The 15,051-nt window shown below is 38.1% G+C and overlaps 1 protein-coding gene across 1 annotated transcript in view; it reads right to left on the bottom strand.

Moving 5' to 3' along the window:
• prpf6 (PRP6 pre-mRNA processing factor 6 homolog (S. cerevisiae)) overlaps positions 1–14,796 on the bottom strand; it is a 51,595-nt gene extending 36,799 nt beyond the window's left edge. The window contains exons 1-5 of the mRNA XM_043710399.2: positions 14,627–14,796; positions 9,724–9,889; positions 6,896–7,014; positions 4,300–4,378; positions 3,753–3,929 (exon numbers count right to left, since the gene is read on the bottom strand). Of these exons, the coding sequence (XP_043566334.2) occupies positions 3,753–3,929; positions 4,300–4,378; positions 6,896–7,014; positions 9,724–9,889; positions 14,627–14,796 (711 nt within the window). The remainder of the gene's footprint in view (positions 1–3,752; positions 3,930–4,299; positions 4,379–6,895; positions 7,015–9,723; positions 9,890–14,626) is intronic.
• Between the last annotated feature and the right edge of the window lie 255 nt (positions 14,797–15,051).

Here is a 15,051-nt window from a genome sequence, read left to right as displayed (position 1 = left end):
TGCATTAACCAGAACAGACCAACAGGATCTTGGTTTAATATGTCACACAAAGCACTGCATTTTTGAAAGAAATTGCAGCACTCCTTCAGTGTAAATCAAATTCCAGACATTTGCAAGTGTTTAAGCCTTGCTTGACCTTGAACTGAGGGCTATCTACTGCCTGTTGAATTGGACTGATAGACATTCAAATATCTCAAGTATTACACTCAAAATTTACAAATTACTACTTCCATTTTCATTTGTTACTTTGAAAGATTATCAGGGTTAATCAGAATAACTACTGTATATGACAACATTACTCAAACAAGCCACTAGTTATAACATATTAGATTTTTTGAAGGTATCTGCAGGTTTATTTCTGAGTTTCCAAGGTTTGAAAAGAAGTGCTCTGAACGGCAGTATGCACTGAAGTTCCTTTGACAATTACATGTAATACAAAGAACTAACCGCCAAATGTCAAAACTAAAACCTCCACTGCCACCTGGTGGTTAAAACAAAATTAGAGAAAGAAAATCACTAGCAGACTGCTGTGTTAAGGATGCACATTCACAAAATCCATTAGGCTGAAATATATTTTGACATTTAATACAATATTTTCCCCACTCACAGTTTTGATAGTTACACAGCACAGAAATAGATCCTTTGGTTCAACCAGTCCATTCCGACCACAATCACAAATTAAACTAGGCCCACTTGCCTATACTTGGCCCACATCCTGCCAAACCTCTCTAATTTATGTCTTTTAAACGGTGTTAACTGTACCCACCATTTCCTTTGGAAGTTCATTCCACAGCAAACCAGTCTGTGTAAAAAAGTTGTCCCTCATGTCCTTTTCAAATCTTTCTCCTCACCTTAAAAATTTGCCCCCCAAATTTGAAATCCCCACCATAGAGAAAAGATACTTACTATCCACCTTATCTATAACCCTCATGATTTTAAAAACCTCCATAAGGTCATCCTGCAACCTCTTGCCCAAGTCCTGCCCTTGTTTGTTTTACCAAAATGCAATACCTTGCTTTTATCCAAATTAAACTCCATCTGCCACTCCTCAGTCCATTCACCCAATCGATCAAGATTTCTTTGTATTCTTAAATAACCTTCTGCACTGTCCACTAAACCACTAATTTTGGTGTCATCCGCCAGCTTACTAACAATGCCTTCTATATTCTCATCTAAATCATTTATAAAGCATTTGAACGACTGGATACTACAAAGTCAATGGGCCCTGTCAACCTCACAGCAATAATCCCAAAGTCTCGTACTTCAGATCCAGCTGCGTCCCAAGACAAGCTGTTCCAGTCAATGGGCATCTACTTGACAATGTAAAAATTGCCCAAGAATAAAACGTGCACAAAAAAACAGAACAAATTCAATCTAGTCAACTGCTGCTACATTGGTCTATTCTTAATCAGAATAACTACTGCATATGACAGCATTACTCAAACAAGCCACTAGTTATAACATATTAGATTTTTTTACTGTTATCAGACAACACTTAGCAACAGCCTGCTCACTGATGCTCAATTTGGGTTCCGTCAGTGCCATTGGCCTCCTCACAAGAGCTGAAATCCAGAGGTCTGAAGAAAGTCACTGACTCTTGCACCAAGGCAGCATTTGACCAAGTACGGCATCAACAATCAGGAACAAGACTAGAGTCAATGGGAATCATAGGGAACACCCTATATGCTGGCTAGCATCATGCACAACACAAAGGAGAATGGCTATGGCTGTTTTAGGGCCATCATCTCAGTCCCAGGGTATCATATCCTCAGGATGGTATCCTGATCCCAACAATCTTCAGTGGTTTCAACGACTTTTCTCCATCATATGATAAGATCTAACAATGTCCTCTGATGACTGCATAATGCTCGGAACTTTATATAATTCCTCAAGTTCAAATGCCAGGAGTTGACCATTTCCAACAATGGGAATCTAACCGTAGTCCTTTGGAGTTTCAATGGTATTACTAGCATTGAATCCCCAACTGTGAAAATCCTGAGATTACCATTATTTAGAAACTAAAATGGACCAGATATTTAAATACTGTGCCCATAAGAGCTGGCCAGAGGCCAAGAATTCTGCAATGAGTAACTCATTTACGATCTCCTCAATGCCATCAACAATCTACAAGGTAGACATCAAGAGTGCGATGGAATGTCCTCCACTTGCCTGGATAAGTACACCTCCAACACCACATGAAACTTGACACAATCTAGGATAACCTGTCTGCTTGGCTGACTCCTCTGGCATCACCTTCAACATTCACTCCCTTCACCACATATGCAGCGTTAGTGACGAACCATCCACAACATGCACTGTGGTAACTTAGCAAATTTCCATTGAGAGCACCTTCCAAATCTGCAATCTCTACTATCTAGAAGGACAGAGACAGGAGATGCAACAGGAATGCTTACAAATGCAAATTCTCCAAGTCACACATCATTCTGACTTGGAGCGATGTCACCATTCACTGTCACTAGACAAAGTCTTGGAAATCCCTCCTTTCCATCATTGTTGTGCCCCTAAAGGCCACAGACTTTAACAGTTTAAGGCGGCAGCTCACCACCACCTTCTCCAGGGCAATTAAGGATAGGCAATAAATGCTAGTCCAGCCATCTACTCCTACATCCCATGAATGAAAATACAAGGAAATAACCAACAACATTTTTCATGCAAAATACATATTTTTTTGCTCGTCAGTTTCCCAACAATGTACTAGTGAGACACATTAAAAATGTTTCCAACATATTCAGTATTTTTATGTGACACATATTTGAACTAACATCTGTAGAACAGCATGATTCATCTCCACTTCTCCGTGATTAGATTTTTCAGAACAAGAAGATACACAAAATCAGTAATGCTGTCACAACATTAACTAATACATTTAGTTATTTTCTTAAGATCATTGAGCTCTGAATATCCTAATTCGTCTTGATTTGATTTATTGTAGTCACATGTACCTACATTTTATTGTGATACTGTTCTGATCCCAGCTGATACTATTACTGGCCAAATCAGTTCCCCAACTGAAATCTCAATCAATAGATCAGTTTGTTTCTATTTTGGTTTTAATGAGGTGAAATGCCATTACTCTCAGAATCATTATTTTACAATACTCTCAGAATTTCTTCTCTTTCACATCTATAGAGCTTAATTTCTTAAACAGGGCTTCAATTCCTAGCCTTGAAAATCTGATAGCATCTTTGAGGAACCTTGATACAACTGAACCCAAGACTTTTTCAGCTTCAAATAACTCGAGAATTTTAACCAAACACTTCTGGGCTGGAACTTCAAAATGAAACTGCTTACACCAAGTTAATCTGCTTTATTTTAAACTGTTCCTTTTGCAGGAAAGATTATTTCCAACGTACAGCAACAGCCTGGATTTCTGCAAAACCCACCAAACTAAAATCTACAAACTTTATTCCAAGCTTTGTATATTTCCCTAATCAAAACAGAATCTCTGATCTTCTAAAGTTGAAGTCTATTGTACAACTATTGACTTTACTTGCCATAAAAACTCTTCAATAAAAACAAACTGCATTGTATACTAGGAACTCTGTCTCATATTTTTTTTAAGAAATCACCGTGACTATAGAAACACTTGCAAGTTATTCATTAACACACTCCATCACACAGAGTCCAAAACCCACAAACCACTAAGGAAAATCCAAACACAAACTAAATAACAGAATATATATAAATCACACACATTATATTACAGCAGTTACATACACAGGTATACTGACCGTCTGTCTGGGATCTACAGATGTGTGTTGTTCTCCAGTTTGTAAATGTTTGGCAAAGAAACTATCTGGTACAGGCGTCAGTTTCTCATAGCGAGGATTTCGTTGACGTTTGTTACGAGCATCTCCAACTTCAGGGATACTTAACCATTCTTCTTCTGTAACTTCTGAAAGTTTTCTCTGAAGAGAATTTTTTTCAAAATGTGTTACATAAACTTCAAAATATTCCTAAAATTGCAACATAATTTACTTATAAATTAATCAATCCATAAGAAGTGCATTAGACCCCTAACACATTCACACCAGAGAGAACACCTGTGGACGCTCTAGCTCACTTGGACACCCAATTTCAGCTGTCTCCTCAAGTTGAGGCAAACTATCTTGTCCACAAAAATAAGGGAGCAGGTCTAACTAAGACATTACTGCACCACTCTCTTGCAATCAAACTCAATCTCTTAACTGGAATGTTGCATTGCACAGAGAAGTCGATAAACTGGGTAAAAGGGGAAAAGAAAAGCCTTAGTTTCTGTTGAAAGACAAGACGACTTACCTTCAGATCAGAAAACTGTTGCTGGATTTTTGGACGTTCCATACGGTACTTTTCAATTTCTTCTTTTTCCCGTTGTTCCCTGTTCAGTGAGGAGATGATTGTAAATTCAAAATGAACATACTCCATACAAAATACTTACCTTCTTGAACAAATTTCCATTAACTACAAGAAATATAGTAGAAAGAAAATTAATTCAAAACGTAACCTTTTAAATCAAACTTAATTTGAAAAATTCATGCATTTAACTAATGTAGACAAGAAGTTGCTGCAATTAAATGGTCTAAAGACTTCTCAAATTACCATACAGCTTCCACTGAAAGGACATATGTCGAGGGGCAATTCTACAGGAACCAACATTTTAATAAATTCTTTCAACTAGTTACTTACTTAGCAACATTTGCTAATAAACACAAGAATAAGGATATTTACATTAACTAATATGTGACAATGCTCAAGCAGGCTGGTATATAGAACTGATCTTTAGCTACTAATTTGGTACCTATTCCATTGGTACCAACATTCAGACATCTCCCCTTGAGGAAATTATATTAAGCATTAATTGAATTAACAGTCAATTCCAGGCTCATTACTATTTCTGTGTAACTTTTTCTACAACTGTCACCTTTTGTGGGGATAGACAACATTATGGGCCAAAGGTAGGTCACTACTACTGTGCACATTAATTGACCCCTAAGCTCAGCACAGGAAGCTTAATAACTGGTAGCATTAGTGCATTTTAGTGACATGACAGCTATTAGTGAGCAACATTCAAACTCTGGTCCTGAATACCAGAAAATATAGATTCTCATTCTTACATGCACCGAAATCTTGGGAGAATTTTTTTTTGAGAAACCTTGCCTTTTTAAAATCTCTTCTTCTCTCCCTCAATCCAATCTTACTATCCAATTTATCTTTCAGTACCCAAGATGACATGAAATTTATCCACTCTAGTATATTCTTAATTCCTCCACTGCATATTTCTCAATATTTAATTCTCACTGGTTAAGAGGTAACATTATTGGATCTGATGTTCACTATGGTTTCTATTGGTGTTCCCCAGACATTGTTAGTTCACACTTCCAACAACATTCAGAGTGAAAAAAACTAATTTTGAACTGTGTGGTGCAGAAACAAATCTAAACAACAGATATGCAAGCACTGCAGCAACCTATAGTCCAGTATCTTGATTAGATTAGATTCCCTAGTGTGGAAACAGGCCCTTCGGCCCAACAAGTCCACACAACCATCCAAACAGTAACCCACCCAGACCCATTTCCCTCTGAGTAATGCACCTGACACCATGGGCAATTTAGAATGGCCAATTGACCTGACCTGTACATCTTTGGATTGTGGGAGGAAACTGGAGCACCCGGAGGAAACCCAGGCAGACATTGGGAGAATGTCTGTGTGGAGTTTGCACAGTCGCCTAAGGCTGGAATCGAACCTGAGTCCCTGGCGCCGTCAGGCAGAAGTGCTAACCACTGAGCCACTGTGCTGTCCCATCTTGTGGATACAATTGTTTTGTATGCTTAAATGAAGAGTGTTATACCTTGCATCTAAATGCGCAGCACAAGATCTTTGATTGTTGGAAGGAAATGCAATTAAAAAGCTGCAGGTAATATTGATCCAATATTTTGCACAAAACAAAATTTGCTTTGCACCGTACACAAAATTTTATCTTTTACAAATCAGTGGTAAATATTTGACAATGCCTTGAAATGTTGTTCACATTTCAGCTACAGTATTCTCATGAGTTTCAATGTATCAAATTTCTGCATTCAAGAATAAAATAATTTATTAAATTATCCATTCATTATGGATTTCGATTAATAATTATCTGTGTCTTCCCTGTTTAGTGTCATGATGAAGCAGGGAGGAGGTAAAGTCAATAACTAGGGAAGCTGCAACAACGTTAATGAATACATTACTAAAATTACAGAATGGACACATTAATTTCAAAAACATGAAGCATTACATTTTGCCAAGAAAGACAACATTATTTGGAAAATTAGCATCTAAATGAGGCATGGGAGCAAAGTAATTTGGAGGAGCACATATACAATCGCTAAAAAATAGTAAGGCAGGCTAATTAGATAATAATGAAGGCAACCTACGTGGAGAGCTTATTGCTAAAGATGTCAAACAGAAAAATCGATAATTCGGGCTAAAAATTTGAATCGAAATACCATTTTCAGTTCTAGTTGCTGGGATGCATAGACATTTCAGAGGGTGCAAACGATCGCAAAGGATGAAGTCAGAACTGCAAGGTTATACGTATTGGAGATAATGAACAGGCTGGATTTCTTCACTTTAAAAAAAGGGTTACCTACTAAATCATAAATATTGGAAGTCACCAAAAATGCAAATAGGAAATTCCAAATAAATTTCTTTATCCAGAGAGGTAAGATTGCAGAACTCATTCCCCACAGAGAGTGCATAGTATAGACATACTTGAGAGGAATTTGTGTAAGAATGACAGATTTAGAGGGGCATGCAAATCAACTTGAGAGAAAAAAGGGGAGAGGGTCCAAGTACAGCTTGGACTAGTTGGGTCAAATTGCCTGTTGCTGCTGTAAATTATATAAAATTTTCATACCTTCTGTCTTTCCTTCTTTCATCCATTCGCTTGTCCAATGCAGCATAGATTGCATCAGCTTCTTCATCATCTTTTTCATATGGGCCACTTGAGAACAAACTTCCAGCATATCCATTAAACTTAAAAAGAAAATAATTTATTTAATATCTCCAATACATCAAGTGAAAACCATCAGACAATGAGATAAGATTTACAGTTTTGTGATTTATTGGGTTGGTAAGGAAGAATGCTGAATGTACAATGCTTCCACCTAAGTATATCAATCTTGATGGCAAACGGAACTGAATTTTCACTCAAATATGTAACTGAAAACTATTGAGAAAACATTAAAATATCATTACGGATTCCAAAAAAAAAGGAAGTTGGGTTTGAATAACCTTACTGAATACTTTGAAAATAATTTTAGATAAGGGTAATGCTTCAGATGTAGTATGAAGATAAAATATTATGGAATTTGGAACAGAAAAACATTATAAATAGGAGCAGGAATAGGCCATTCAGCCCCTCAAGCCTGCCCCACCATTCTTTAAGATGATTGTTAATCTACCCCAGACCTCAACTTCTCTTTCATACCACTTCCTCATGAACCTCAACTCCTTGATATTACAGAAACCTATCTACATCCATTTTAAACACGTTCAGTGATCTAGCCCAGAGTGTTGTGGAGGACAGATAATTCCAGAAATGCACTATCCTCTGGGAGAAGGAATTCCTTTTCTGCTGGTTTATAAAAAAATCCCAATTCTCTTAATTCCTCAGTTTTGGATTGGTGTAATAACTGTCTTATGTTTATGCAGTTTTAAATGTGGACTAAAATAGGAAAATAACTGTTGTCAAACGATTACTGCACTTTTCAAAAGCAAATAACCTGAAAACAATTGTAGATTAGATTCTCTACAGTATGGAAATAGGCCATTTGGCCCAATTAATCCATACCAACCCTCTGAAGAGTAACCCACCCAGACCCATTCCTCGGCCCTATATTTACCCCTGACTAATGCATCTAACACCATGGACAATTTAGCATGGCCAATTCACCTGACCTGCACATCCTTGGATTGTAAATACTGTTTACATGGCTGCTTGCTCAAACAGTAGCGTAAGGCAAGTCCAACAGACAAGTTCAGACTAAAGAGTGCATTCAAATGGTTCTTTAACTGGAAACAAGTAGCTAATTGGTCTGCAGAACAATGAGTAGCTAGCAATGATAAAGGCTTTTTGACTACCACCAACTTTGTGATTGACTCCCGGTAGCTGAACAGCTTGGGTTTGTGAATGTTTTAGTAGAAACCACTGGACCTCTAGCGGAGAAGGAGCTGTTTTTGTTCTGCAGTAAAAATAAACATTTCAAGCCTGAGGGTAGCCAGTTTATTTCTCCTTTCTTGTTGCAGTAAACTGTGACTTTTAATCCATAAGTCAAAGACCTTTATAAACGTGAACCAGATTGCCGGTGCTTCTTGCAAACAAGCGAAAGTATCTGGAAAATGAGATTGAGAAGCAGCAATCTGATCAGTAAGAGGATTTTTTGGTTATCCAGGAAGAGTGGCACCAGTGGACTGCCTCTGAAGTTTTGCTCACCACCCATAGCACACATTGACTTGAATGCCTGTCCTGATGTGTGTGTACAGCGGGGAGGAGTTTATAAACGGTCTTGAATTTTCACTAGGAAGAGTTGCATACCAATGGTTTAGAATTGTTTGTCTATAGCTATAATATGTTTATTTGTAACAAATAGCCATTCTTATTAAGTATAGAAAACTGGTCCAATGCTTTCTGTCAACTTGGATCTGAAATTGGGGTATTCTGCATACTGTTCAAAATCTTTAATTTTTGTGATGACTCTGAAAATACCAGGTTTGATTTCCTGCAATCGATCCTACTGATATATTCCTTAATACCTTTGTTAACCACAAGTAATTGATTCTTGTCAGAGTTCTTTTCTCGGACAAGGATGAATTTTGCCTGATTGTAATGAAAAGTATACCACAGCTTGACCACCGACCCTCCCCGTAATCTATTTTCCTGGCCATTTCAGATAAATATTTTTTCATATGTCTCTAACTGTCCTTACTTAATTTGAGAACACTAGTTGGATACTTGAGTTATTTGCCTTCAAACTGGACTTGAAACTTCTACCATATTGCAATTGCTACCCGCTCATCACCCACACCAAGATTTTGTTTTATTACTCCTACTTCACTTCACATTACTAGAGCTCATATAGCCAGTTCCCACGTAGGCTGTACACTGTACAAATTTGTCTTTCATGTTTGCCTTGCTCATTTGATTTGTCCAGTCCATATCCAAATTAAAATTAACCATAACAACTGTTGTGTCCTTCTTACACACCCATTATTTCTTAATTTATATTTGACTCTCCAGCGAGGCAATTCTTCAGGGGCCTTTGGATAGTGCAACTTCTTTCCCTTGTTATCCCTATTTCCACCCAAACTGATTTCACATCATGAGCTACTGGACCTATATCACAACTCACCACTTCACTAATTTTTTTAGATATACTCGCCCAACTCCTTTTCATCTATTTTCTGGAACATTGAGTATGCTTGAATACTGAGTTCAGGTGACAATAATATTTGAAAAACTTTAAAGCATATAAAGTCAAAACTTTAGAAGTCATCCTACACAAATGGTAGCAAAGTAAAGAAAAGCACGCTACGGAATGAAACAAAAACAAACACTTCCAATTGGCTTACCACATCAAAAATATGTTATTTTTGTAACTTCTAATTTTCCTGCATCTTCTGAAGCAAACATGATATTTTTAACTTCATCTTAATATTCTTTATTACAAATACACTGTTTATTACCTCATCATAGTTAGTGTCATTCAAATCTTCGTCATCATCATCTGCCTGATTTTTTTTCATTTGATCACCAACAGTCCTTTTTCCTGGGGGAGCATGGCGGTCATCAACTGGGTCGTTGGCATCTCGAGCAGGACCAATATCAGAACGTGTTGTGAAACCAGTGGCACTGAACAAGAACAAGATTTCAATGAACAAGTAGGTCACAAACAAATAGACAGTTCATCAATGACTTTGTCTTGAGTGGTCAACATGGACTCTGTTTCTTAAATCATGCAATTTCTTTTTTTGTAACACAAGTAATGCTTTATCTGTTAGGAGAGGTGCTTTACTTGTAATTTTATTTCAACTTGGCACATTTTCTGTACAATATATTTTTAAAAATCAAATATCTGTATTTTCATTATTAAATACTGCACGCTTTTTAATTGATCCTTTGCTAGTATACCCTCCCAGACTACAATCTTGAGAAGTCTCTTAATGCACATACGTTTAAACAAAACTGGTTATCAAACTCATGAAATCCACACAACTCAATGCTATTTAGGGTCATATTTACTTCCAGGCTATTAAAAATCTTTGCATGAGATGCACTCTTCTTTTAACGTGCCACTGTCAAAACCTTTGGTCACAAAACTGTTTTAATTCAATTTTGCTTTTCTATACGATTTGCCATATTGAGACTGCTGGAGAGTTGTGGAACAAGTATCTTGCAACAGTGTTGCTGCAATAAAACTCCAAGTGACATGTGGCCAGACGATACACTTTGGAGCTTATGCGTCCTAAAGACAGCTAAACTTCAGATAGAGCTAAGCCAGATGAAAGCACAGCTTTAGCATAGGCAAGACCAGAGACATTAAAACATATTTGGTACAATTAAAATGTTATAAAGGTGCCAAGGCCCGTGATGTACTGCAGCTGCACAATGTGGAAGCTTGTGGACACCAGTGTGATAAAAAAATCTGTAGTCAAGAAACTTTGGCAAAGTCTGAGCTTCAGATACTATCATGCCTCAGAAAGAAGTAACATCACGTAGACATTTTATTTCAGGAAGTATTCAGACCTTGTAGTTCCACGTTGATCCGTGGTACAGGAAAGAAGGGTACAAATACATGTTGAAACGTCAGCTGTTGCAATTCTTCAACAGGCTCAAGGTTCTTGCATTTTGTTTGAAGGCATAACAAACTGGTGATGGCATCATGATGCATGGCAGCCATTCAAATGATGAGATTAAGTATAAACATCGTGGTAGTATGGGACAGCACAGACAGGGAGGCCGACATAGTTCCCCGTAACCGGGAATGAGAATCCGAAAGACTGCAATACCTGTCCGGTGCCAGGGTTTGGGACATCTGCCCCAGTGGAAGGTAACCTATCATGGGACAGGCAAAAACCAATTGATATGGTCCACATAGGTACAAGGACAGAGCGGTTCTGCACAGGGAGTATGAGCAGCTAAAGGCTAAATTTAAAAACCAGAATAACAAAAGAACAGAAGCAAATTGGTGTAGGGAAGTCAAATTAGGGAGTTGAATATGTGGCTCAAAGATTACTATCAGAGAAATTAGTTTCAGATATTGGGGTACAAAAATTGGAGATGCTTTCACTTGAATTGACTTGGGTCTAGTGCTCTGGCAACTTATATACTAGGTCAGTTTAGAGGGCTTTAAACTAAATAGTTTAACAAATTTGGCTAACTAGATTAAAGGTAGATTGGAAGATTAGTTCACAGTGTGCTTTGGGGCAGTTTCTGAGAGTAGCACATTCTACAGCCAGCCAGACAGCAGACTACTCTGGATCTCAGTGTGCAATGAGGAAGGATTAATTAATGACCTTACAGCAAAGAAGCATCCAAGTAGTAGTGATCACAGCATTACAGAATGTCATATTCAGTTGGAGGAAGAGAGACTGTGTCCAAGTCTACTACTTTAAATTTAAATAAAGACAACAGAGATGGAGCTCGCTAAAGCCATCTGGATAATCAGGTTAAGAGGGAACTCATTAGAGGTGCAGTGGAAGATATTTAAAGAATACTCATAACACTCAGTAAAGATATATTCATAAGAAAGACTCTTAAAAAAAGAACATATTTGTGGCTAACAGGGCAGCATGGTGGCTCAGTGGTTAACACTGCTGCCTCACATCATCAAGGACCCGGGTTTGATGCCAGCCTCAGGTGATTGTCTGTGTGGAGTTTACACATTCTCCCCGTGTTTGTGTATGTTTTCTCTGGTTTCCTCCACAGTCCACAGATGTGCAGGTCAGGTATTTTGGGCATGCTAAATTGCCCATTGTATCTAGGGATATGTAGGCTAGATGGAGTAGCAATGGGAAATGCGGGGTCACAGGGTTGAGAGATGGGTCTGGGTGGGATGCGCTTTGGAGGGGCACTGTGGACTCAATAGCCAAATGGCCTGTTTCCACATTGTTGGATTCATGAGAAAATGGTGCCAAACTGAAGGAAAAAAAATTAACATGAGCCATAATCTTAAAATTGTTCAGATTATGAAGATTAGCAGAGAATGACAAAAAGATTAAGGTTTAGGGAACCTAGAGAATAAGAAAAAAGCCAGCTAGAAATATTTAAAAAAAGATGGTTTGACTTTCTACAAGTATTTGAGAGAGTCTGGAAAAATTAATAATGGAAAGTAAAGAAATTATGGCTGCACTGAACAATTACATCGATGACTTAGATGGAGAGACCAATGCATGTTTATTAAAAATTATTGATCACACAAACATAGGGAGTACAGTAAATTATGAAAAGTACGCAAGAAGTCTGAAAAGGGACATATAGATAGGTTAAATGAGTAGGCATCGATTTGGCAGATACAGTTTAGGTGAAAAAATGTGAACTTGTCTATCTGGAAAGAAGAGTGGAAAAGCAGCATATTATATAAATGAAGGAGATATATATAGAACCCTGCAGTACAGAAGAGTCTGACTCTTAGTACCTCAGTACATGAATTACAAAAGGTTAAAATGTAGGTAAATCAAAAGATTAGTCAGGCAAATGAAATGGTTTTGTTTATTGTAAAGAGATGAATTATAAAAAGGGGGGGGTTGTGAATGTTATACAAGAATTGATGAGGCTACATTTAGAGTATTGCATACAGTTTCAGCCTTATTATTTAAGAAACAATACACTTGCATTAATAGCACCGTAGAAAAAGTCCAACTAGTTGATTCTGGGATAAAGGGACAATGTTATGAGGAAAGATTAGGCAAGTACACATTGAGGCTTATGAAGAATTAGAACCGATCTTATCCAAAAAGTAAGAATATTTTGTTGCAGTTGCAAAGTGTTCACGAGGCAACATTTGAAGTACTGTACACAGTTCTAATTTAAGAAAGGACGTACATGTGTTCAGAGAAAGCTTATTTAACTGATACTTGGGTGTGAATGGGGGATGAACTATTTCTTCTTATTTGAAAAGGTTGAACAGATTGAGACTATACCCACTGGACGCTAGAAGAATGAGGTGATCTTATTTTAACATTCAAGATCCTGAGGGGACCTGATAAGTTAAACATCCTTTCAGCGTCCACCCTTTTAGGAGAGACTAGAACTTGGGACATAGTTTAAACCTAAAGGGTCTCTCATTACGGTGGAGATTAGGAGGTCATGTTCTTAGCAGGTTGACAGCCTTTGGAACTCTTCCTGAGAACAATGGAGGCAGGATTATTGACCACTTTTAAGGCAGAGATTGACTCCTTTTTGAGTAAGAATCTGTCTGTGGTTATTACGACAAATGAGAATATGGAGTTGAGTTCATAATCAAATCAACCATTATTTTGTTATGACAAAGCAAGCTATAGGGGTTATAAGGCACAATCCTGTCCCTCATTCACAGGTGTATATCTATATCCTATGAAACATAAAAACCCCTGAGGGGATTGTCAGGATGGATGCTGAGAGGATGGTTGCTCTTGTTGTAAAGACGAAAACTAGGGGACACAGTTTAAAATATGATGTTGCCCATTTAAGATGGAGATCTTTCATTTCTCTCAGATAACTATTATTTTGTTGAATTATCTTCCAGAGGGAAGTGGGATTTGGATCATTGACAACATTCAAAACTGAGATAAATACAATTTGATTAACAAAGGAATCAAGAGTTATATGGCAAGCAACAGAGTGGAAGTGAAACAATCAAATTAGCCATTGTCTTTTCAAATGTCAAAGCAAGTTTAAGGAGTTGAATGGCCTACTCCTCCTTCCTCGCCTCCGCTCCAGATTCATGTTGACTGATCTCAGGTCAGGAAACAATTGGATAGGATACATTCAGCAATTCTGGATTACGATGTTAAATACCCACATAGTGCACTGACTAGATAAATTAGTCAACATTATCTTGTATATTTTTGATAAATTCATTTGTATTTGTGCATGGCCTGAGGACATGTTGAAAAATATATTGAAACAAATTCACCCGACATCTGTCAGGCATTATTGGGGGATCAGGACTTTGGTACTTGAAACAGATCCTCATTACAGATGCCATATGTTCGACTTTCTAACTGCTTGGTGTCTACACTGCTTGCAGCTCCTTATTGCAAATTGCGAGTGCAAGAAAAAAAAGGATACGACTAAGTTATGTTTGATTACAGTGTCATGTTCCTTAAGAAGACTACTTGCCCAGGTGTGCAATGGCAGCTGACATCTTCGCATGTGTCAAGTTTTTTAAGAATAAAATAGCAGTATGAGGCTAGCATTTTTAAGAAACAATACAGTTCATTGTCTCCCCGACTCTAAAGTAATCTTTCAGGGCCTATCTGAACAGTTCAGGCGATCTGTTCATCAGTTTCAACCCCCCTCTTACATCATGCACTTTGGTGAATTGCGTTGGTCTGTTTACTTACAGAAAGCGCCTTGAAAGGAAGGAAACAGGGAAATTAAACTCACCCTCTACCCAAACCCGGCACGTAACCGAGCGGCGCTGGCATGCCCAGGAACGGCTTCTTCTTCTTGTTGAGGGTCCCGGTGAGAGTTGGGCCCCCCGAACCCACCCCACTGGGTGCAGCAGCTGCACCAGCACCAGATGCTACCACAGTCCCTGCTGCCGCCGCCGCCATCTTGCAACCAAGAGTTTGTTCCAGCAGCCTTTTCGGCAGGCGACGGCCAGAGACACGTGATTATCTCATTAACATATCGGAGCTCCTAGTTTGCATCTTATTAACATATCTGAGCTGCTCTATGATATTGGATATGAAACGGAACAGCAGGTACAGCTACCAGGTGATTGCAATGACCAACCCCCTGAAATATTGGCGGGGAATTCTTGTCTCTAATCTGAGTTTTTTTCAGCCAAAACCAATAACCATGATGTA

This window comes from Chiloscyllium plagiosum, unplaced genomic scaffold (genome assembly GCF_037043375.1).
Source record: "Chiloscyllium plagiosum isolate Xiang-an unplaced genomic scaffold, Cpla_swu_hap1 HiC_scaffold_15, whole genome shotgun sequence".
Taxonomy (NCBI): Eukaryota; Metazoa; Chordata; class Chondrichthyes; order Orectolobiformes; family Hemiscylliidae; genus Chiloscyllium; species Chiloscyllium plagiosum.
The sequence above is the reverse complement of the archived record's forward strand: the minus strand, read 5'-3'. Positions and strand labels throughout refer to the sequence as shown.